The sequence below is a fragment of the Neofelis nebulosa genome, chromosome 7, assembly GCF_028018385.1.
Source record: "Neofelis nebulosa isolate mNeoNeb1 chromosome 7, mNeoNeb1.pri, whole genome shotgun sequence".
Lineage (NCBI taxonomy): Eukaryota > Metazoa > Chordata > Mammalia > Carnivora > Felidae > Neofelis > Neofelis nebulosa.
In genome coordinates this window covers 66,595,056-66,620,667 of record NC_080788.1, presented here as the reverse complement: position 1 = coordinate 66,620,667, position 25,612 = coordinate 66,595,056, and the positions used below count along the sequence as shown (strand labels likewise).

The 25,612-nt window shown below is 39.5% G+C and overlaps 1 protein-coding gene across 7 annotated transcripts in view; it reads right to left on the bottom strand.

Moving 5' to 3' along the window:
• Positions 1–25,612, bottom strand: part of MEIS2 (Meis homeobox 2) — a 209,679-nt gene that overhangs the window by 5,167 nt on the left and 178,900 nt on the right. For 5 of the 7 annotated variants that reach the window (XM_058738261.1, XM_058738258.1, XM_058738259.1 and 2 more), the window contains one exon: positions 441–499. In XM_058738261.1, coding sequence (XP_058594244.1) covers positions 441–499 — 59 coding nt within the window. Of the gene's footprint in view, positions 1–436; positions 500–25,612 lie in introns of all 7 variants that reach the window. The other 2 variants (XM_058738263.1, XM_058738260.1) reach the window with 1 other exon arrangement.

Sequence of the window (25,612 nt, the reverse complement as noted above, 5' to 3'; positions counted from 1 at the left end):
GCTCCAATAGAATATTATGAACAGTCCAAGCAAACGAATGGATACAATGAACTGAACAGGGGATGCTCCAGGAGTGAAAGCCACGTGAACACCAAGGAATTGTGGGTAACAAGAAAACGTGTGTTAATGATTGATGCAGACAAGCAATGAGTAATTCCAGAGCTCGCAGTCAAACTGCTTGTGGCACTAATGCTTGTGCCCAATTACCAATTCAGAAAGAAAATAAAAAGCAGTTTCAGTAGAGTCAGGGTGGGAAATCTCCAATTAGCACCAATTAGTGAAGTTGCTTCCTAAATGCAATCCTGGGGACATTAGAAAAAAAAATTCTCCCAGGATGCCTGATGGAAGCATTTATTTACCAGGTGATGAAACTCCTAGAGTATAACTTGATGAGGATCTGTGCCTATGGGACATGAATGCAGATACTAGTTGGAACTTGCCTGCTCGATTTGACTGGTCAATCATGGGCTGTACTATTCTTCTTCTGGCATTAATAAACCTGAAATAGAACAGAGAAGTCCAATCATCCAATGCAGTTTCTGCACCCTATGAGCACTTTGGCACAAACGCTGCGGAGGATACGACGTGGTCAAACATCTACCGAGAATTATCTTTCTGATCCAAAGGCAGTTTTCCCTTTGCAGTGTTCACAAACAGTTGACTGGATCATCTCCATCATCTGATAACCAAGTCGGGGTTGACTTTCGGACAAAGGCTCAGCGAGGGAATCAAGTTTTCCCTGAGAAAACATCTATTAATTTGCAGTGGTGCTTCTGCTTCTTGAACAAGTTGGAATCTGGTTAAAGTTCACGGGCTGGAAGATTTTTCTCCTTTCCCTAAACTCCCCATCATAGGGAGACCTAGCTTCCCCTTGCAGCTGGTCATAAATGGAGACCAGGCTCTGGCACTCTGCTTTCACAAGGTATTGTTAGGTCAGCAAAGCCATCAATTAGGCTGTCTGAAGTTTTATCACCAACACAGCAGTAATAAGTGCTGGCCAGAAAGACTTCTGCTCTTTGGCAACTCCTGCAGTTTAAGCCTGTAAAGTTAGGGGTCATGTAGAGGTCAGTGCCAGCTGGGGGCGGCCTTTCCAGTCTAAGCTGGGACACCCAGGGCAGGGATAAGGTAACTGCCAACCATAAACCCAGCCACCTTTCAACCCACTAGAAAGACCCAGCCTCAGGTACACATGGTTGATATTAGGGCCCAAGAAACGTTTTCAAATCAGGTGGTGGCTGAATCACAGGAATGTAAAGGAGAAGCAGTTATTTCGTCTAGAAGCCTGGATCTAATTTTGTTGGAAATCCAAAAATAAGTGCCTACTTCATGTTACTTTAATGTTTAATAATGCCCATCAAATATTCATGTACAAACAGAGTAAGATGATAAGAAATCTCCTTTATTTCTCCAAATTTAATAAAAACAAAACAATTTTCTACCATTTGCGAGTTACCCTTGTCCCTGTGCATTTTTAATGCTGTGCACTGCCCACACATTTGAAGTGATGCACGGGACTCACTGGCCGTGCATCTGGTGGGGGGCATGGAGGGAGGGCATGCCGCCTATAACATCGCTAGCACCTCCTTAAAAATATACCCACTTAGAACATTTCCCAGTATTTCCAATTTGAAATCTTAAGTGCAAGGGACTTCGTGATTAATGAGTCTGCATGGGGCCACAGGCAGGAACTGAAAACCCCTTCTTTGAAATTAGCCAGAAAACTTCTAGTGTGTGTTGGCAGCTCTGTGTTTCTAAGGAGTTGAAGTCCCTTCCTAGGAGGACAGCAGCCCGCACTTGTTCGGCCTCCCGTGAGCATTCTAGAGGGAATACAATTAGGCTGAAGAATAACAGCTGCAAGAATTCCAAAGGAGTCTTTTGCATATGGTGTTTGTTTGCAAAACAATGAACTTCTTTATTACTTAAGGAAGTACAGCTCAGTTGTCAAAAATGTTACACCCTCTCAAGGTTTGGGGAAACAAGTGACAGGACTTGGGGAGGTGGAAACAAAAGGAGAGTTGAAACTGCACATGTATTCCCACCTGGAACGTAAGTGCTACCGACGAATATCGGACCAGATCACAAAGCATTCCAGAAGCATCCCTTAGATCAGAAAAGGAACTTAATGATCTACTCTTTCCCCACTGTCTTTATGGGGACCAAGGAGGACTAACCTGCAATTCTCACCCCCAGGAACTCGTTTTATCTGTGCAGCTTAAGACCGACTGAGATGCTCAGGCGAGCCTGGAGAAACCTTTTCTTTCCTCCTTGAAGTTTCTAATGGAGGACACACATGGCAGAGGCTTCACCTCTTTTTATGTGCTACTGATCCTGGTTTTGTTTCTTCCTACAGGCCAACTCTTTAGGTAAAATGAATTGCAATTTTTTCCCTTTTTCATTTTACCCTTTTACTCTTTTATTATTTACATCTGGAGGTTGTTCCCTTATTTATGTCTTTCTCCCCAGTTCCCCCAAACACTCCCTTCCTCACAGAGCTGCAAGGCATCATGGTTCTTAGTTCTCAGCAGGAGAACTCCACACTGTCTTCAAACAAATAATTACGGGGAAGGTTAGAGGTTCACTCAAAGGTCATTTCTTTGGATACTCGTCAGAATGTTTACATTAGTAAAAACGGGGTCCGCTCAAAAGGGTGTTCAATGGGGGACACACAACAATACGGAACATTAAAAAAGCATTCTGTGTGCTAGCAGGTCTTTATAGAAGCGCTGAACTTGGAGATGCCACTCCGGTATTACATTTTCAACTAGTTACCATGGCATGGACTGGATGTTCACTAGCAGTTCTGGCGATGGCCTTTCTTTGCCCGGTTCTGCTAAACAAATATGCATAGAAGCCTCTGAAGGTTTTCAACTAGATCCTATTTTACAAAGGGTCATAGAGATTCTGCTTTTTTTTTTTTTTTCACTTGGGTTCCATTTAGCTTCTCTGAATTTTTGTTCTCAAACAATGTTTTTGATCCATAGTGTTCTATCTTGCCAGGATCATAATTCTACCACATTCTTTCAAATCACACAGAATTTTAAAAACATATGGGCCCCAATTTTTCAGAAATCTCTTAACTTACAACTCCTGCCAATTGTCAACTCCCCTGATCTTGGGATATCTTACAAACACCATATATGTTGTTATCAAAATTACCAATGAATGAGTTGACTTTAAGAACAATTTAACACGAGAAAAATGCAATTACCCCACTGTACTGATGATCTGCAGGCCACTCTTAGAAAACACATCAATGTACATACAATGGAGACATTTAACTACAGATTTTAAAAATTCAGACTAGGAGTACTTTTTATTTCTTTCGTATTACTAAGATAAAATTTCCAAATGCAACCTTTCCCTAAATTACATGACAAGAAATTTTTTCCACTTCCTCTGATCTATATTTTAAAATGACCTTATTCAATGCTCAAGTAGTAAACAGAATATCAAGTTTTGATTCTACTTAAAATGTGAAGACTCTAAAATTGAAAATACACTGATCTTCAATCTTTTAAGGTCCAAGCTCCATTCAGATGGAAAAACGCAACTCACTGGTTCAAAGACAAAAGACTTGTCTTAAAAAGGCTCAAAAGGTTTTTTTGGATATTAAATGGGTCTTACAAAATAACATTTTGATGAGTTAAGTGTAAATGAATCAGACACATATGGATTAAGTTATCCTTGAATTTCACACGGGTTTAAAAAATAAGGGGAAAAGAGGGTCTTGGCAAAAACATTTTGGACTTTGCCAAACCCAAAACATTTGAAAAATTGCTGAAGACATCCAACTAACCAAAATGCAGCAAGCTGCACCCAACTTTAATGAAAACCCCCACAAGTTATTTCCAATTCAAAGCCTGTTAAGTTTCTCATCTGTATCTGATATTAAAAATTTTTCTAAAGTTTTAATGTCATCCCAGAATGATTCTGAAGTTGAGGACATGTAATACACTTCTTTATTGGTATAAACAATTTAACCTGAAATTACAAAGTCTTCTAGAAATTAAATAGCTCTTAAAAACATTCTGAGATTTGTAAAACTTGTGTGCAAAATGTGCCATAAATGATAAATGCCATAAATAAAATGTGCCAGTAAGCCTAGTGCCTTATCCAGATTTCACTTAGAAAAAATTTTCATTAGCCTCATTGTGACTTTTTTTAAGGGCTACAGATAATTCCATTAGTGACTCCCATAGGGAATGAGTGCCCTAAAGTGCACTAGTTCCATTGATTTGTATTGAACACAAAGTTAGTACCCAGGCTCACACAAAGACTCGGGAGAGTATCTACTAAGACTATCTACTTTCTCGCTAAATTTTACAAAAATAGAAAATGCATTAGTATGTGCGATTCTTAAAAATTATACACTGACTGTTAGCTTAAAAATAACTCAATTATAGAAATAAATTCAATGACTTTCCAAGAATCATGAGGCCCTTTTGAGTCAACTCAGAGATGAGAAAAGAACATATTAAAAAGAGAAAACGCAAGAGAGCAAAATATCACTGAAATCTCCTCTTGCCGTCTTACTGGAGGAGAGAGCTCCTGGAGACCTCCCTGCCTCCAATCCCCACCTCGGTCCCCACAGAAGAGCCAAACTTTTCAACTTTGCATATTTTTCTGCAACTGAAATTTGACCATCGTGGTTTTCCTTTGAAAGCTTTTTCACTCCAAAGCATATTTCAGATTGATAGAAGTAGGCTTAGGTGTCATTCCTGCTTGTTGGTTGATTTCTCTCCTTTTCTTTCTCCCCCTCCCTCCCCTTCTTTTTAAATGACTGATAAATCCCTTCTTTCTGGTTCACTAACTTCATGCCACACCTGGTAACCAACTTCTTTAGGCAGCATTCCTTTTATTAGAAAATGTAGGCCTCTGTGGAGTCACCTGGAAAGCCGCCAGCCCTGAAGGCTCTGAGGAGGAACCAAGGATCCCTGCGCTGAAGCTTTTCCATGGATTGGTCTGCTCAAGGAAGGGGGCTGAACTGTACAAGAGGGATCAGGTTATCTTGGAAGAGGTGTTATAAGCAGCTTGGTGACTGGGGACCTGGTGAAAAAGGAAGAAGTTCTGCTTCTCCACTTTACCCAGCCATGGGACTCATCAGTGAGGGTGCTTATTCACAAAGCTTGCTACTGCTTGGTGTCTGATACAATGAAGCCTCAACCTTGACAAATCAGTTATCAAGTTTCTTCACTTTTTTTCTTCACACACACAAAAAGCAAGTTTTTTTTTTTTTTTTTTTCTGTGCTCTGGTCATGGCTAAGAGTGGGGTTTTCTCAGTAAGATACACTGAAATGGTTACATTGGTGAATTAAGCAGGCTTAATGTCTTTGAATATGTACTCGGGCACATGAATGATTGAGTCATGGTGTAGCCATGAGTTTTTCACTGATGGCCACACAATGGATCTTTTCTCACGAACAACTGTGAGCAAAGTAAGGTAAATGAATGAAATTCATGGGCCACTCAGAAACACATTCACAGTTCATAATTTCCTCAAGCTACAGATTAATTTAGAATTTGATAGATACTAGACTTGTCTACAACTCTGAAAATGCATGAACTAATTACTCATACATTTATAACATGAACACATGATGCTAATCCGGAATCACAAACATTTTGCGGCTTTAGGAATATGCCTTGAGTAGTAGAACATTCAAGTTGAACACAAAAGGCTCTGGACAAAATTATAAGTAGCTAATACTTATATTTAATGACCTTCTAATGTGTTCTTTCAATATTCTTTTACCTAATTCTTCCCTGAAGTTACAGGGTTTACATAGGTTCTTTACTAAAATACCCTACTTTGGGCAAACCGTTCTCAATTATTGTTCCATATTCCAGACTTCTCCATAGAACAAAGTGATGGAGAGGGTAGGCTCATATTCTCTGCCCTTCACTTGCTGTGTGACCTTGGGCAAGTATACGTAAATTTCCAGGCCTCTGTTTGTTTCCTGTCTATAACAGGGCACTGGTTGAGACCAGATTGTTTTGAGGATTAAGGAAGATATTGTATGTAAAATCCTTGGCACAGTGCCTGACACATAGTAAGAGCTCATTAAATGTTAGCTTACACTCAAAATGCACCTACCCAATGTCCCCTCCTAAAGAGCTCTGTCCTCTCATAGGAAATAATTAAGACTTGGTGGGTGACTATTAAGCAAATCCATGCTGAGCTGAAGAGAGGTAATCATGTGTTGTACTCTTACAAGTATCATGTGTCCATGTGCTAGTTCTTTCCCAAGGTCACAGCTAATTTAAATGTATAATGCCCTGGGGGGATTTTAGACACTGTAGTGGGCAACTGCTGGGGGGCTGGGTAGTGGGGCAAGTTATTTTGGAATCACACTCTCTAAAATGGTTCTCCACACCTGCAGGTCTAAGTGTGTTCCACGGACCAGACACATCAACATCACAATGAGTCTGTTAGAACTGTAGAAACAGAGTAGTCCTCACCCTGGCACTAATGAATACTGAATTAGTATTTGAAAAGAGGTCCAGGTGATCTATACACATTTAAGTTTTAGAGGTCCTGCTGGAGATCACATAGCAAATAGATAATTGGGCCTTCTGCCTAAGAACAGAAATTTACAAAGATCAAGTTTTAAGCATGAAACTTAGCTATGAAAATGCATGTATTACTCTCTTAAATTATCTCAGACCTAAATAGTCTTTTAATCCCTTGCCTTGGGCAAACAAAAATTTATAATAATTTTAATTCACTTTATTCCATGCATACTTCCTAAAGGAAGAGTTTGGCCAATAAAATGCTTTTTGTGGAAACTGTTACCTTTCAGTCTCTCCGGGATGGGCAGAAGGAAGATGGCAGAATTTTCTTTCTTTTCTTTTTTTACATGTATTTCTGTAGTATTTGAGTTTTAATAAGAAGTATAATTATTTTTATAATTAAATTTCAAAGGTGACCTGGATAATTTGGCATCTTATCTGATTAAGGTTTATATGGCCAATAGTGGAAACTTTTCAATAAAAGTATTTGGGAAATTTTCTCTACGATAGGGAATTATCTTTTATTTCCCTTATAATATGGAGCAACAATAAACACTATTCCATAAGTATAATCAGACTTGAGGGCATGTAACAAAACATCCCAGCAGGTTATGATTTTGAAGTAATGTTATTCTTACAGAATGCCATCAGATTATTCATATGTGGCTATTTATCATTGACTATACAAGTGATCCTTCAAAGCCACTTGAAAGCAAGGGAGGAGAAAACACGCACACTTCCTTAGCTATTTATATCAAGGATCTATCCTCTTAAAGATAAAATACTAAGTCAATAGATATAAGTTGTAATATATTACCTCATCCTGTACATGATTAATGGCAGATGGAAATCAACTAGAAACTGAATTACTTTGGAAGTTTTACTACTGACATTAAAATTCCAGATCTGTATGGCGACACACCTTATGGGGCTTCTGAAAACAACTCTTTTGCAGACACAGAACGTCTGTAACTTTGCTCAAACTCCATCAGCATAGAAAGCAGAAGTCATCATTTTCAAATTACCAATTACCCAGTACCTGTTCATCTACCTAAACACTACAGCCCGACTGAGCTTTGAAAAGTCAACCAGTCGCTTGATATCAGTTACACACATTTAAGCCAATTCTCATTATGTTCCTAGCCATTTACTAATTCACTCTAAGAGGAGAAGATCCCAACAAATCTAGTATCTTTTTAGCTTTCATGATCACCTTTGATTGAAGTATTAATTCTTTATCCTACTTCTCAGTGGAAACTACCTAAGCATTAACTTGCCAAAAATGCACCAAGCTGTTTAGCAATTATGTATTAGGTATGTTTGAGGAGATCAAGGTGCACTCACATGCCCTCTGCTATGGATATCTCTCTGATTAGCTTGTCATCTGCTCAGAAGAAGATGTAGGCTGATTCTCCCATACAGTCTAGCAGGCCAGCTGTTAGCTGCCTGTCAAGCCCTCAAGTGGACAAGTAGTCCAGGAGCAAAAATGTCACTCCTTTGATCTGGCAAGGAGCAGCTGCTGATTTATAGAGTAGGACTTTGTTCTTCCGTTCTATTTTACTTTCTTTCCTAAGGCAGAACCACAAAATCCAGGAGAAAAAAAAAGTGCCGTTCCCAGCAACATCAACAAGCTCTGACAACTGCAACAGGGTTTTTCTTGGCCCTAACAAAGCTCTCAGGCATCTCCTTTGACGCTCACCTTCCCCCCCCCCACCACACTCCCCCCCCCCACCGCCATTTTGTGCAATGCGGTAGTTATTGTTTAATTCAGCTTCTGTAAATGGAATGGACTGTGGCCAGCAAGCCTGGGGCATAAACACACCTGTATGAAAGAAGCCTTATTGTAGCAACCATCTACAAGCAAGCTCACATGAACCACACGTTCCTGAGTTCAGAAAGAATGCTCCATTTTTTCCTGACAGCAAATTTTACCCTAAGTGAATTTCTATTTTTGGTGCCACCAACCTGCGATGACCACATTTGAACTGTTTCCTCTCCAATAGCACTGCACTCTTTAAATCAAAGAGAAAAAAGGATTAGATGTTTTTTAAATCTGTGAGCAAACATATCCATCAAAAATGTTTATCCGCTGTCAATAGTATCAATCATTAAGAGCTGAATTGAACATCCAGAAAGGCTTTAGCAAATGTAATATCAAAGATTCCATAAGTTGATTTCATTACCCCTGATTTATACTGACATGGGCTTTCTGAGTAACATATAAGGAAGAAAATCAACAAAATCTATATAAGCCATACGCATTGTCTTGCTAAGAATTTTGCATACACTTAATCCTATTCTCAACGGATAAATCTGTCAGGTCAGAGATGTCCTATCACATGAGTGGAACATGAAACAACATGGCCTGGAGATAAACTGTGAGAAGTCATCAGCCATATGGATGCATGTACATGTATGTGTGTGTGCATATGCGTATATGTATATGTACATGTACGTGCACACACCTACATATGGCAATAAACTTTGCCAGAGACTAATACCTGGCTAGGTTTTCTGTGCTAGTGCTGAAGAAAGAAAGATACACACACACACACACACACACACATTGATATCTGTGTATATATATGTATACATCTGTATATCATATATCTGTATATATATGTATATATCTGTTTCATATATATATATATATATATATATATATATATACACACACATACATATGAAAGAGTTATCGACTCTAGGATATTTAACCACATAGGTCAAAGACAGGAATTTTGTGGGTGGTGGAAATGCTGACAACAAAGGAGAAAAAAACAGTTGGTAAAACTCCTTGTGTCTACTTGGGTCATGCCTGCTATGTTCTAGTGTTTGCTCTCTTCTCTACCTTTTTCACTTTCCAGGGAATAGAGATTTTTGTCAGCCTCATTTCTTGCTTTATGCTATGTTGCCCTTTGGTGAGTCAAAAGTTACTAAGCACCCACCTCCTCAATGTTCAGGGAATTGTACTAGTAGGATGCTTTCTCCGGGAGTGTGTGTGTATCCCAGTGAGAGACTGGGTTCTGGAGAGTGGACAATAGTGGGTAGGAAGGGAAAGCAAGGTGTAGGGGAGCAGGGATTACATAAGGCCTATTTTCATCCTTTTTCCACCCTAAAAAAATTGGAATGAATAATTTTTAAGGTCCATAGTAATCTGTACACGTGCCATGTAAAAATCTTCCTCATTCTATACTTAACAAAACACAAGTTTAATGACACAATACAAGGTCATACATAAATATATAATTATGCGACTCTCTCTCTATTTAAAATTTTCAAAAGGCAGTACATGCCTTTAAAGAGTTTTACTCTTCACACCCACAGAAACCAACGGAAAATCACAATTTGATAATACCTAATAATTGCAAATCACAAATTTACCACACTCAGTAAATAGGTGTGAATAGGGTAGGGCCATTTGAAAAGTCATTTGAATTTGTGGAGGAAGAAAGTTGAATCAGATTAAAAGAGCACAGAATACTGGAGAGGCAGGAAATAAGGAAATGGCATGCTTACAAAGACACTAAGGCAGACTAGGCCCCATTTTGCGCAAGGGAATTGAATTCAGACTGGCTCCTGGTTTTAGAAAAGCTGACTAGAGTTAACAAACTGGTGGAAGTTCTCTGTCCCACCGCCCCCAATTTTATTGAGGTACAATTGACATATAACATTGTGTACATTTAAGATATAATGTGTTGGTTCGATAACCATATATATTGCAAAATGATAGGCACCATTAGCATTAGCTAACACCTCTGTCATGTCCTGCAGTTTCCATTTCTTTTTTGTGATGGAGAACACTTAAGATCTACTCTTCTAGCAACATTCAAGTACATTCTATAGTATGGCTAACTATAGTCACCATGCTGTTCAGTAGGTCCCAACTGGACTTCCAACTGGAAGTCCGTACCCTTTGACCAACACCTCCCCATTTCTCCCCTCTAGTGAAAGTTCTTTTATTTTTTTTTAATTTTTTTTAATGTTTATTTATTTCTGAGACAGAGACAGAGCATGAGTGAGGGAGGGGCAGAGAGAGAGGGAGACACAGAATCCAAAGCAGGCTCCAGGCTCTGAGCTGTCAGCACAGAGCCCGATGCGGGGCTCAAACTCACAAACTGTGAGATCAGGACCTGAGCTGAAGTCAGTTGCTCAACTGACTGAGCCACCCAGGTGCCCCTCTAGTGAAAGTTCTTGAGTGATAAATCGAATCCCTGAAGTTCTTGAGTAGTGGGATAACAACAAAAATATGGTGCCTGAGGGGCGCCTGGGTGGCGCAGTCAGTTAAGCGGCCGACTTCAGCCAGGTCACGATCTCGCGGTCCGGTCCGTGAGTTCGAGCCCCGCGTCAGGCTCTGGGCTGATGGCTCGGAGCCTGGAGCCTGTTTCCGATTCTGTGTCTCCCTCTCTCTCTGCCCCTCCCCCGTTCATGCTCTGTCTCTCTCTGTCCCAAAAATAAATTAAAAACTTTGGAAAAAAAAAAAAATATATATATATATGGTGCCTGAGAAGCCATGCTGATGGACAAGGTAGAGGCTGAGAAGGTAGAAAGGTCTGATCCAAGCAGAGAGGGAGATAAAGTGAGCACAGATGAAGGTGACAGAAATGAAAAGCATGAACAACAACAAAAAAAAGAAATGAAAAGCACGAGGGACAGTTGGCTTGGCAAACTGGTGAATTCTGCTTAGATGGTGAAGCAGAAATACAAGTATGGAAGATGTTAAGAGCATAAACCTGAGAATCTGTCTTTAGCCTGTTACGGTATACTGTGGATGAAAACTGGAAATGTAGAAGAAATTGCTACTTGTGGTGGTGAGGAGAGGCAAGCTCAATTTTCCAAATGTTACCTTTGAGTGGATAGTGGGACTTTGAGGCTGAGGGGCTAGGCAGGCCACTCAAGACAAAGGACAAAAGAAGAGTAAAAGTTTAGAAAGAAATGACTCTATTCCAGAACCTTCTAATCTCTTCAAAACTCCAAAACTATATGAATACCCCAGAGCTGTGCAAACAAATGTAATAAATTGCCTGGCTGCCTGTAAAAATTCCTTCCTTCTCCTGGATCCTCTGATTTTACAAAGTCCAGTCTAGAAATGGCTGGCTAAGTCAACTGTCAGTAAAAACCTCTGTGGCCTGTGGCCATGGCCTTCTTTCTATTAGGCCTACTTTGCTTTTTCTTTTAATGCTGAGATAATCTGTGTGACTAGATGTAGATGGCAGTGGTGATAACAGGCCGGTCACTCTGTGTGCGCAAGCTGTATTCCATTCCATCCTTAACAAGGGTAAGTTTAGTGACAGAATTTACGAGAGTTTTAAAAATTGGATAGAGGAGAATACATACAGGAGACCATGTGTGTTTAAGCAACAGCATAAGACAATCAAGGGTAGGTTTTCTCTAGGTAGTGACAACTAATTTAGAAGAGAATTGATAGGACAAAGTGTTACATTTAAAAGGGACTCCATTAAGTGTGATGGCTTCCAAATTGTGTCCTCCTCTCAAACCATATTTTTCTTTTTAAATGGCCTTTTAAGGTGAAAAATACAGCACTTCACCCAAAATGGTGTGGAAACAAATGGTTCTCAAGGCTCTATTCTTCATCTCGGGCCAAACCACCCCAACACCAGCAATCTAAAGCCACTTGGCATTTTGGAGGGAAGGTGCTATGCATGTGAATGTCCCCGTGGCTCTTTCATTTGTCTGTGGGGCTCCTTTTTCTAAAGCAGCAGGGGAAACTTCAGAAGGCCAGCTTGGCATGCCAGAAGTGTTTGGATGGGCCAGGCCCTTATCCTTCTTTCAATTCTCCTGCTGGTTTAAAAGAAAGGATGTGGCAGAAGGCACATGCAGAAGGTGGCAACATCCTTAGGGCCCTTTATCAATACCACTGCTTTCTTTAAATTGTAGCTTGGTCTCTTGTTTCAGAGGCTGAGATTTTAGCACTTTTAAAGGGAACCAAAAGTGAGAAATCTCCTAGGTGTTAAGCTTTGGAGTGGCTTCAACCCAAAATATGATAAAATGAGATTAAAACACAGAAAGTCAAGTAATATTAAGAAAGATCCAACAAACAAAAATATCATAAATAGGCAGATATGTTTCAGTCTTTCTGTTTAAACCAAATGCTAGTTAACCAGTTCATATCGGCATCCGGTACAGGTGCCAAAGGAATAAAAAAAAAAAATCAAAGATCTAAAATATGTTTAAGTCATTTAAAAGAAACTCTGATTCTAACAGCTTTGTACTTAATAATCTCTGAAAATTATTAAAACACATCCCACTGTCAAGAAGCAAAAAAAAAAATCTATTTATGAACGGTATGACTTAAGATCCTCGTCTTTACGATAATCAAACATCAAAGACCAAATTCCAAATAAAGTTTCCCAACTGCTTTTCTTAATAGCAAGTTAAATATCTTTTCCTTTGACTTGACAGCCAGGTAGCATTCTCTATCTTCTGCCAGCGATGTTATATGCGGTCTTTCCAATGCGACGGTATTATTACCCACAAAATTTTTAGCATCATCCCGTAATCATAAAAGACATAAAATATATCTTTATAAACCACAAGAGACATAGCAAACCAGCAGTTATGCCACATCTGTTTCAGTCCTTAAATATTTTAGCTTTAGAGGGTTAGTTAGTGGATTTCTCCCCCATTTGCAGAGAAATAAAGACATCAACCTTTGATTCTGACATTCCACAGAAAGCTATAATCTCCAATAGACAAAGAAGCAAACACATTGTACTGCAATTTGAAAGAATTTTAGAGCATATTCATGTTTCACATCTATCAGAATCTCCTAAAGTGGTTTAATTTAACTATTAGAAATAAAAATGATGGCATTTGAATAATCTCCATTTTAACAGTAAAGATAAAGTGACATCATTATGTATCCAAAACTAATTTAATTTCGAAATTGGTTTAAGTGCCATAGATTCTTACTTTAGAGTCAGGTAATGTACAAATAAACAAAAAGGCAATTAATAAATATAAAGTGGGGTGCCTGGCTAGCACAGTCAGAAGAACATGCGACTCATGATCTCGGGGTGGTGAGTTGGAGCTCCATGTTAAGTATAGAGATTATTTAAATAAATAAGCTTTAGAAAAATAAGCATAAAGTTAATATTTCCAACTAACTAGGAACACACTATCCATTCTGTCTGGGCTGGCCTTTTTTCCCCCATGGTCATCTGGTCAACACAGCTTTCAAAATTCACTTCAGAGAATATCTCTGTGAAGTAACTTTCCTGATTCCACAGTCTGGAATTCTACAGCACTTCCTCAGTCAGCCGCACCTAGCTAATATGCCCATCACAGCATTTATTCAATACCACCATCACAATTTACTTGTCTAGCTTCCCACCAGATAGCCTGAGAGAGAAGGAACATCTTAATTCTATATTATTGAGACACTATCAAGAATATAGTACATCCTCAATAAAATGTTTGAACAGATAACTGATTGAATGTATGAAAATAGGGTTCCTCCACCTTGAAAATGATGTAGAATTCATAATATAAGAAAGAGCTTGTAGGGATTTTCTTGTCCTCACTTTGCAAATGGTGTAGCTGAATCACTGATGAAATTATTTTTCCTAGAATGGGGAAGAGATATGATGGGAGATAACTCTGGCTTCCTGGTTCTGGTCTGGTTATCTGTGCATTCAGAAACAACTAAAGATCTAGACTAGAGGCATTAGTTAAAAAAAATTTTTTTTAATGTTTATTTATTCTTGAGAGAGAGACAGAGACAGAGCGTGAGTGGGGGAGGGTCAGAGAGAGAGGGAGACACAGAATCCAAAGCAGGCTCCAGGCTCTGAGCTGTCAGCACAGAGCCTGACGCGGGGCTTGAACTCACAAACTGTGAGATCATGACCTGAGCCGAAGTCGGACGCTTAACTGACTGAGCCACCCAGGTGCCCCAAGAGGCATTAGTTTAAAGGTGTGAATCCATCCAGGCATTAGAGATGCCAGTCAGATCTTCTGTGGAAGAGAAGGACTCGACTTGGCAGAAAATGAGCATCAGACTTTTCTAGGCTGGGGAACAGATGATATATTGGAACATGATAAGTCTGGTTGACTTGAGAAGAAAGAATAAGCTGAGAGTAACGGGAACTGAGGGCAATGGACTTTTGTGACACGTGCGCGTGTGTTGGGACAGAGGACTAGTGAGTAGGAAATGAAGGAGAAAGATTTGTGAGATTTAGAAAGGGAGGGAGAATAGAAAACTTTCTGAAAATATCTATTTTTTCATTATATTTTTCTAACGAAGTTTTTCCCAAATTGTGCTCTGAGGGTTACAGCGTCAATAGATGTTTCTCTAAAATGGGAGCAGTCCTGGCAAATAAGCGTAGGCAACGATACTGAGTGCGACGAAGTGAATGCAAAGAAAGTGTTGCTGCTTGGATGGTGCCACAGCCTTTCATATGCTTAAGTATAAACCCCGGAGAAGGAATGATGCTACCTATCAATGTCTAACTTTAGTCATTAAGATTTTAGGGGCACAAACATTCCAAGGTTTTGAAAAATTGAAGCAAGATTCTGGTTTTTACATGAAATTGTATTTTTAAACGATTCATCGACAATTGACCAAACAGTTCATCAAATATCCTATTAGAGGATCTCCATGGTCCTATTTTCCCACATCAGATTCTAGAGATGGAGGACCATTTGTAGGGTTCTTCTTCTATATCTTAACTGTTCACAATCCCACTTCCAAAATTATAAAATCTGACTACTCCATAGAACTTTGAGCCCCAAAATGTTGACAATGGGGTTTAGACATGGGGCTGGAAAACGTTCTCTAGACCTTTTCTATCTCCTTAGACGATAATTTTAGGCTGAAATGTTTTCTATAACCCTCCCTGCTTCCTATTTTCCTCATTCGATGACATGAAAACAATTATTGTTTAGCATTTGGCTATATATGCCTAAAATCTCTGCTTCAGAATGATTCTTAGAAACTGAAGACTAATCTCAAACGTAAGATAGTTTTCTTTTCCCCAACACCGTCTGCATCTTCCATTCATCAGAAGTGTGACTGGACTGTGGCCATCTGATGTCAACAGCAAGTGTTGGAGATTTACATATATGAAGGGTGGGAGATGGGGAGGAGAGAAACAGACAAGGTGGTTGGGGCAGGATGTTAAGGGGGAAGAAGAAATGCGAAGGAGAAGGAGACAGGAAAAAAGGAAGTGCTGCTTTGGATAAAAGTACATCGACAGACATCAAATGCTCCTCCCTCCCCTGCCCCCACCAATTCCACGTTCTTGTTTACAGAGCGTACAAGTACAAAATCAGCTTTTACTTATAACTGTGTTAAACACCACCTGCCTGCCCTCTGAACCTTGCTGTCCCGGGATGAGGTCAGCCCGGCGGAGGGCTCCAGTTCTATAAGCAATCCTGTCATTCAGGCTAACAGCAGTGATTCACTCACAGGAGGCAAAAATGACTCAATTGTTGGGCTTTATTGACTCCAGGGAGCACAGCTACTCTATCATTACCATGGAGTGCAAACACCCTGAGCTCTGTTTTGGTCCACTTAAAATTACTATTTGCTGTGAAGGATTGGCAAAGCAATTCTTAAAATGATGGGGGTGGAAGTCAGGCAAGCGCCATTATGGGCTTTTCCTTCCGTTTAAGCAGAAGTAAGCAGTAGAGGACTTGTTCGGAGCCTGACCTACTTATTTAACCTTTTGTTCACTTCGCTGTATTAACATATATTAACTGGCTATATAAGCCCTAGGGGGGATAACAACCTCATGACCAAATTATGCTTCCATTTTCATGGGTAACCTCTCCTTGGGTGGAAATTAAACCCCAATATAAATACATTTTAGGTCCATACAGAATTGAGGAGGGATGCCAAAAAACAAACGCTGAACAACAGTCCCACAAAGACCACAGCAACCATGGCGTGGTCGGGAAAATTACACACTAGAGGAACTATTTGAAAAACCAAATAAATTTAATTAAATAAGTTACAGAATTATTTTCCCCGTCTCTTATCTACTCCCCTTGGTTAATATCCACGACATACTGATGTTGCATAATTGCGCTTATGGAATGCTGCAGCTCAGAGCCATAATGAGCTGCCTTTGCACAAAGGCAGCGAAAGTGGTTTCCCTACAGAGTTATCTTCTCAATTATTTATACTTGCAACACTTTCACATAATGGCAGTTTTAAAATCAAACAAACAAAGCAAACTGTACAATAAAGGAAGGAGACAAGAAGGTGCAGGGACCTTTTCCTTTCTTTTTTTTGAACACCAGAAGGGATAGGCAAGCCACATAAAGTCAACTGAATTTGGTTCCTCGAAGAGTCTCAGGGGCCTTGCGACCAGACAGCATCAAAGCATCTGAGATTGCCACCTTGGTAATCTTAGACCAGCTCTACATACCTGCCTTGCTTTTAATCTGTCATATCCAAATATATAAAGGAATGCAAACTTTATTTTTTTTTTCTTTTATAAGTTTGTCTTTGAAAACTCTTAACAGTTAGACTTGACCCCCAATTCTACTCCTGGGGGGAAAAAAGGTGCCAAGTGTCAAAATGATGTCCGTGTAAACAGAAAATGGCCCCCAGGCTGGCGGGGGTGGGTGGGGGGCTTGCCAGTTTTTATGATGTTTGTTTCCACTGTCCACACCTCAAAAACTCATACATAGAAGCGGAAAAGCTATTTTGCAGTTATATTACATACGGATATAGAAAATAAGGGGTATATTTAAATATTAAGGCAAAATTTAATGTTATTTCTAACACTGAATTTTGGAATCTCTTTGAAATGACCTGTTTACATTAAGCTCTGACTTACTTTGTTCTCAGCATCTAGTTCAATAGACTGGTCAGAGTAGGTGCTCAATAAAAATGTTAGCTAGGTTATTTTTCCAAGCTAATCCATAGATGTGGCTGAGGAGCTTATATTTTAAGAAATTAAAAGTGAACTTTTGACCAGGCACATATTTTGGATCTGCATAAAATCTATATTTCGTTTAAGACTCTCCATTAAACAAGCATAGGTTCCAGCCTTCAGGAGGTATTTAGCATCTTGAAGAGTTATTCCTCATCAGATAATGGCCACTCATATATCTGTGACCGAAGATATTCATTAACAGCGCCAGTGAAACACAGCTTTAATATTACCTATTAGCCATTTCCAAATAACAAAATGTAAGGCAACTATTTCCTTAAAGTCCTGCAGGGAAAGATTATAAAGATGATGCAAAAGCATAATAATTTTAAAAACCTCAGAATTTGTCTCTTGCAATATGCCTACATGCACATACACTGAGTTTATACACACAGACTCATTTTTCATAAATGTACCTTGTGACTTTAAATGTCTCCTGACTTGACACTTGACCTTAAGGAGATTTTTTTTCTTTTCAAGCACAGTGAAAGATCAGAAGGAAGTACATACACCCACCATACTGAAAGGAAATCAGACCATGATCCATTACCCAACTGAGGACAGGCTATGGATGGGGTTGTCAAAGGGAAGCAGTTGGGACTGAGTTGGGATCCACCACATTCTTTTGCTTCGCCCCAGGAATCAAATGAACTGGATAGTGCATTGTGGCCATGGGCTGCTTCTTAACACTCTTCTTAGCCATGGAGAGCTAGGGTTGAGCCATATTTTGTTGGCAACTCCTTTCTTCTCGCTACTCTCACCTCCAAGGTCAATGCACTTGGTGTAGTGGCAGGAGCTGAGGGATTGTAACCCAATTCTACTTACCAATCTAAAACTATACCTCACTAAAAAAAAAATAATAATAAATAAAACTACATCCACTACTTGGTGTCCCAACAGCACTAGCCACCTTTAATACTGTAAACGATCTTTCCAAATGTGTGCATGTGTGATAAAGGGTGATACAAGGAAAATGCAGATGATGATAAGAAGACTCTCATGCCAGATTAAAAACACATCCTTGCTATGGGCAAATATAAGCCTGAGTGAACTGCAAATCTATCTTATGACATGCATAACGTATCTTTCAAAGACACTATGCAATGACTGGTATGTAATTAATCCTTATGTGAGAGATTAGTAAAATGTTGAGGTCTAGAAGAGAATTGGGTAGTTTTTGTACTTTGGAATACCCGCAAGTTCGGGAGGGAAAACTCAAGATTCTGTGAATGGGCTTCAGTTCATTTGAAAAGCGCTCCTCTGGCAGTCAAAACTGATTTAAATGTCAGTAGATTATGGGTGGAAGTGAGTTGGTTTGGAGAGTAAAACCAAAAGCTGGCTGGGGTTGAGAGGGTGGGACTCTCATTCCTGTGAGGCTCCCACTGATGCGAACAGAAATTGCTATCAGTGGCTTGAGGGCAGTAATATTATAGGGCCCTCAATTCCCAAATGTGACAGATTCATAAGAAACCTTAACCTCTATTTTTTGCAGCTTTCCTCAACCACAGCAACAGACTCTCTCTTAGCAGACCAGCCAATTAACCAAGCATTAAAAAAACCCACAAATCTATATCAGTAGCTTCACAAGACAAAAAAAAAAAAAAAAAGAAAGAAAGAAAGAAAGAAAAAAAGATGTGTGAAGTAAACACTTAATCATTGTAAGCTATCTGATCCAGGACATTCAAGGGCCAAACAGGCTATGGTTGAAAAAATTAATTACAAAAAATCAGAAGAAATGACATTTTTCTCTCTCTTCCTCTAAGCATCCCATATAGTTGCTTTTACATTTTAGTTCAAAGACCTGTCCTTCGGTTTACCCTTGACTAGTGGCAAATCTGATAAGGGTTGGCACAAATACGTTGAGCCTGGTTTACAATTTGTTTTGCAACTTCCCTTCCCAGATAAACATAATCCAAGTACAACTTCAAAAAAAAAAAAAAAAGTTGTGTTTACTTGTCCTGTGCTTACAGATTTTTTTCTTCTACATGTTCCCTCAGGATGCTGGCTTGCAACCTAGAAAAGGCTTGGATTTCAGCTTCAGTCTCCAAGGTATTCTACTGTTCAGCTGGGCCGTGTGCTAGGAGGGAAGCTCTCTACCTTGCTGATTTAATTAACAGGATTCTTTTCATTATTATGGGGATTTAGTTTCTTCTTGCCTTTCAGTGTTTGGGAAACAGTGATTTATGTTTTATATTTTGAAGGAAAATTTATTGTTGTTTGACAGCTGGGGCTCGGTAAATTCCCAGCATCTAAGGGACCCCAGGGAGGCATCACAGTGGCCCTGCCCTGCCCACCTGAATGCTGTCATGGGGGCCCGCCCTCCAGAAGTGAGAAGAGCCATCGGCTGTTCAGCGCCCATCCCGCTCCTCCTCCCTCTGATAATTATACCAGCAGGGGTTGGCCCATTCCCATTTATGGGATTATTAGTATTAGTAGGTTGATCAGTAACTGTGAATCACTGATTCACTGAAGTGAAGCAAACAGTCCATGAATCTTTGGATTGGATTTAATCTCTTAACTAAATGGAACTCATTGAATTAAGTGGTAGACTGTGCTATGCTTATTATGATGACCATGGCTAGTCCCAAAATCAGGACAAATGTTCTAAGTCTGAGTATGCCTATGGGGGCAATGCAAATACATCCCCAGTTAGTGCTGTCGAAAATCTGGCATAGATGGTCATCACTACTCTATTGGATTACTACTCTTCTAGGCCACCTAGTCCATCAAATTCTGACTTGGAAAAAGAGTAAAACAGTGAAAACTCTAGAAGACTCAGAGCTAATTCATATTTTAGGTGAAAAACTTCAGGTGCCAGTTAATGCCCATAATTTGACTATAACCCACATCTCCTTTTCTAAGAAGACTTCACAATTCACCTTCACTCAATTCTAATGCACATTTATTGAGCCAGGCACTCAGTAGTGCATGCATGTATCCCCCTTTTTTTTCTTTTAAATGTTTTATCTATTTTTAACAGAGAGAGAGAGAGAGCCTGAGTAGGGAAGGGGCAGAGGGGGTGGGGAGACAGAAGATCTGAAGTGGGCTCTGCACTGAGAGCAATGAACCTAATGTGGGGCTCGAACTCACAAACTGTTAGATCATGACCTGAGCCCAAGTTGGATGCTCAGCCTACTGAGCCACCCAGGTGCCATCATGCATGTATCCTCTTATTGTCTCAAAAAACCTTATGAAGTAATAGTATCAACATTCCTATCTTATTGTTGGGGAAACTTAGATTTAACATACTTTGATAATATGTCTAAGGTCACAATGTTAGTAAGTGGCCAAGGTGAAAGTGAGATCCAGGTCTTTCCGACTTACTGTGTTCTACATGAATATATTAGGTTGCCTTTCCAGCATGTATATACTGACAGTGAAAAAAAGGAGTTCGAGGCTGAACGGTGTTCCCCCAAATTTATATGTTGAATTGCCAATCCCCAGTACTTCAGAACGTAACCACATTTGGAGATAGTCTTTAAAGGAGTTAAAATGAAGCCATTGTGTCTGTGTGTGTGTGTGTGGGGGGGATCCCTAGTCCAATATGATTGGGGTCCTTCTAAGAAAGGAAGAGGCACCAGGGAGGCAGGCACACAGAGGAATAACCATGTGAGGACATGCAGAGAAGGGCAGCCATGAGTGAGCCTAGGAGGGAGACCTGTGAAGAAACCAAACCTGCCAACATCTTGGTTTTGGACTACCAGGCCCCAAAACCGTGGAAATGAATTTCTGTTGCTTAGGTCGCCCAATATGTGGTATTTTGTTATGGCGGCCCCAGCGAACTCACATAGGAGGTGTCCTGGAAATAGGTTGGAAGAAAAGCAGAAACCAAACCTGTTATTTGGAAAGATGGTCACTTCTTCTCCATAATCACTGGACGCACCCTACTGTTGGTGGTGTTGGCTCCTGTCAACCTTGCATACACACCATGACTAGCCCTTATTTTCCATTAAAAAGCAAGTGGAAGTTGTAGAATGGCAAATGGGATGGCTCAGGCAATGGCGACAGTGATGAGAAGAAAGCCATTTTATGTGTGAGAAAGGCAGTGCGACTCAGTCAGAGAAGGGAAAAGGTAGAAGGCTGGTGAAATGGGTGGAAAGAGTTTTGGACTTATCGGGAGGAACTGTCTGTGACACACACACACACACACACACACACACACACACACAGAATTTGGGGCTAGGAAATGAGGAATAGCCAGGGTCATTCTTACTGTCTTCTCTGGAGGGGCCTGCAGCTGAAACATCTCCTGGGAACCAGGGAGCATCTTGATAACAATCTGATCACAAGCTTGCTTAGTACTAACAGACTCTTTTTCTGATATCTTCCAGTCAGGCAGGAAAAAGACAGCCAGGTTTTAGACCCGACACACTAAAATGGAACCTTGGAAATTACTTGATTTCTAGACCAGGACTTTTCACTCACCTAAATTAATAAACTAATAGGTTCTAAGGAATAATAAAGGAAAAATATAGAATGTGCATTTAATTTTATAGTGGTTAGCATTTTCAAAAATCTTTAAAATCTAGGGAAATGAGTATGGGAACATGGTCCAACTGGTGAAGACAAAATAAAGTAAGTTACCACTCTGAAACTGATCCCACAGGTCCAAGGTAATTTTCTCATTTATCAGTTCTGCAGGGTTATTCGAGACTTGTACTTTAGAAATTTGAATTCCCTTTGTTTATTCAGCCTGTCTGTCTGGATCCCCAAACTCAGGGCCTAACTCCATCCTAAAACTTCAGGCTTCTCAAATTTTCCTGCAAAGAAAATCCTCAACAGATCTTTATCTTTGACCACATTCTAAGGAAACATCTGGGCAAAATGTCGGCCACCAACTCATCACCATATGGAATATAAATTTTAAAAAGTTTTGGGTCAGTAAGAGAGCAAGACAACACTTGAAGAGAACCATCACAATGGTGAGAAGTTCATGCCATACACATAACTGGGATTTCTTTACACACAGGGCCAAGGTTCAGAACAGAAGCATCTCCTTGCTTGTCTCCTCTCTATGCCACCTGTAATGAATCCCATTCCCATTATGTATATAGTATAGTCTCCCTTCAAACAGTCAGCTGGATCTCCTAGTTTAACTCCTTCCTTTTAGTAGTACTCTTTGATTATTTGTAGAAATTCTAGAAGATACAATTGTTAATCCCCTTGAACAAATATTTACTCAGTGTCTGCTCCCTGTTGGCATTGTACTGAAGGCCTTATGAGGAGGCACACAAAAGAGGAACTTGTAGCAGAGGCCACATTTGGCAAGTGAAAAAGGTACTCGATATGAGATTAATTTCGTGCCCTATGGATCTCCTAGTTTAATTGAAGAAATAAGACACATACCTATCCACCAATCTGTTAGGTTTTATGTCATGATAGAAACAGTACAACTTAATGGAAACACTGTGGGCTTTAGAAACTTGGGTTTAAACCCTAGCTATATCACTTTCTGTGTGGTTTTGGATAAGTTCTTTAACCTTTCTGTGTCTTGTTATCCTCAAGTATAAAATGAGAATAAATTGTATGACCTACTTCAAAAAGAGTTGCCCTGAGGATGAAACGTGAAGGCCAGTTTGTATTGGAAAGGCATCAGAACATCATCTGAGAATTAAAAGGAAAAATGTTCAAATCATTCTAAAATAAATTCCCAATGTTTATAATCCTCCAAACACTGCAAAGCATACACAGATGAAGAAGATTCAGTCTTGCTCTCAGAAAGCTTGACATTTAGCAGTGAAGAGATGACCATGTTATGGGATGAAAGAGTCTCAGTGGCAGGACAGTGGGTCATGGGTGTGTGGAGAGGATGGACACAATGTGGGTGAGACAGGGAAGAGGACAGGAGGCTTTGGGCTCCTCCTTGAAGGATTCTGACAAGTGGAGATGGGAAGGATAGAAGGGGGCAGAACATACCAGGTAGAGGTAACTACTAAGCAAGTCACAGAGAGAGCAAATACTTCTACCTCATATGCTCAGTATCAAAGGTATTAGACTCAAGTTGGAGACAAATTTAAATCTTAACTCTCTGACCTGATTCAATATTTCTCATTTGTAGAATGGAGATAACACACACTTCATAAATTTATTGTAAAGATTCAGTATAACCACATAGTTGACACATTTAAAATACAATCAACTTTTAATTTATTTTTTAAAAAGTTCATTTTCTTAGTAGTCTCTACCACCAACATGGGGCTCCAACTCACAACCCCAGGATCAAGAATCACATACCTCTTCTAACTGAGCCAGCCCCGCTATTTTTTAAATCTTAGAAAGAATAATTAGAAAAACTTCCACTGTTACCAAAAGAAGTCTAATTATCTTCTAGGTTATGTGTACAGTAGCCCAATCATACTACTTATTTCTATTATCACTTAAACACTGGAGGATGAGAGTCAAAGTTTGTGTTATTAAATTGCACGTAGTTATTACTTTATTTAGAATCAACCACCATTAGAATGTCAGTGGAACAAAGTAAATGATAGGGGAGATAACTTGAATTTTCAACTATTTTGTTAGGTCTTAACTTTCAGGGCATTTTATTTGTCTCCCCACACTGGCATGGATAAGCATAAATGTAATAGGTGGACCTTTGTTCAGAGTTCACAAATTATTCTTTTAAATATTTAGGTATATAAGAAAAACATACTTATTCTATTCATGGTTCCTTGAAGTCAAGGACAATGGAAGCCAAAATATCTAGTGTTTGGAGCATGGGTATTAATGCTGAAATAAAAAGAAGAAGTGGGAGCTGAAGATTAGAGTTCCAGACACTCAGCAATCCATACCTTTCTTCTACATCCACCTCTCTTAATTCTCAAAAGTCTTAGAAGGCGAGGATGAAAAATGGTTTAGAACCTGTATGGCTGACTACTAAAAGTAAATCAGCTGAAGCTCCATTAACGGGAGCATGTGTGAGATGGTGGTTCTAAATAGGGAGCAGAAATGTGGTAAAAAGACCTCCATGCTGACTTTTGGCAGATGAGGCTCTCTTACTCATCATTCTCACCAAGTGAAGAAAGTAGAAATACCATTCTGACCTAGTATTTATAAGAGATACATTCTCAGAAACTCCTGTGTTCTGATGGTAAAATAATACAGAAATTACATGCAATCAAGTCCTTCACTTAAAAAAAAAAAAAAGGAAGTTCTGCAGAAGTCACGTGGAATCATACTGTTCTACATCTTTTACCTACAATGGAACTGACCAATCCAACACACACAGGTGGAGGTTCAGAATTAACCTACCCTCAGGACTAGAGGGTAGCATAGGATCCTGTCTTCTATTGGTAAAAGCATGCTTCAAAGAAAAGTCAGGGTGAAAAAAACAAAAACAAAAACAAAAAACCCTCTGGTTCAGTTTCAACTCTGAAAAACCAAATAAATGTAGCAAATTTTCTATTCATTAATCAAAAATGGTCTATAAAGTTCTCCAGGATGCAGCCCTTGTAGAATGAATTTTTAATGCTACATTTGCCCTAGTGACAGGTATCACACCAAGGAAAGATATCCTGCAATGCCTGTGAAATATGGAGGATTGATGCAAAGGACTCTATGTACCTCCATGGAGTGTCTCGATCACAGGGCCAAAAGAAGGAGCATGGAAAATAAAAAGAGAAAGGATCAGTTCCGATAGAACATGAAGTGTAAACATACGTTCCGCTCAAGAGATAGTCACTTGGCTTGTTTTAGAAGTCATTAACTATACCCCAGGTTCAGTCTTCCTAATACTGTATGCTGTTTTATGTGGTTTGAATCATTTCAAGGAATTGATCTTCATATCATTTTCAAAGGAAAAAAACAAGGCTCTTAGTCTCTTCCTTTAACTTATGGAGTTCAAAGTTGCTTGCCACTGTCTTTGTCTTTCCATTCTTGACCCGCAGTGGGAAAGAATTTGCTTCACCCAAAGCGTGCCCCTGCCTTTTAGGTTGTTCCCATAGTTCCTATTTCAGCACCACTTAGCAATAACTCCATACCTAAAACAGTGTGAAGACTGATATATCAGTGACCTCCTAGCATGGCTGAAAAAAATGAAATTTGAGTGTTCCTGCCAAGCAGAATACATTCAGATAGTCCGCACTAAAACAGTAAGAAACAAAGACTCAACTACTGATCAGAAAGCGGAGGGAAAAGCAGCTATAGAGAGAAACCAAAGAAAGCAAAATGGGAATTAAAACTTGATTTAGTTTGTCCTTAAGAGT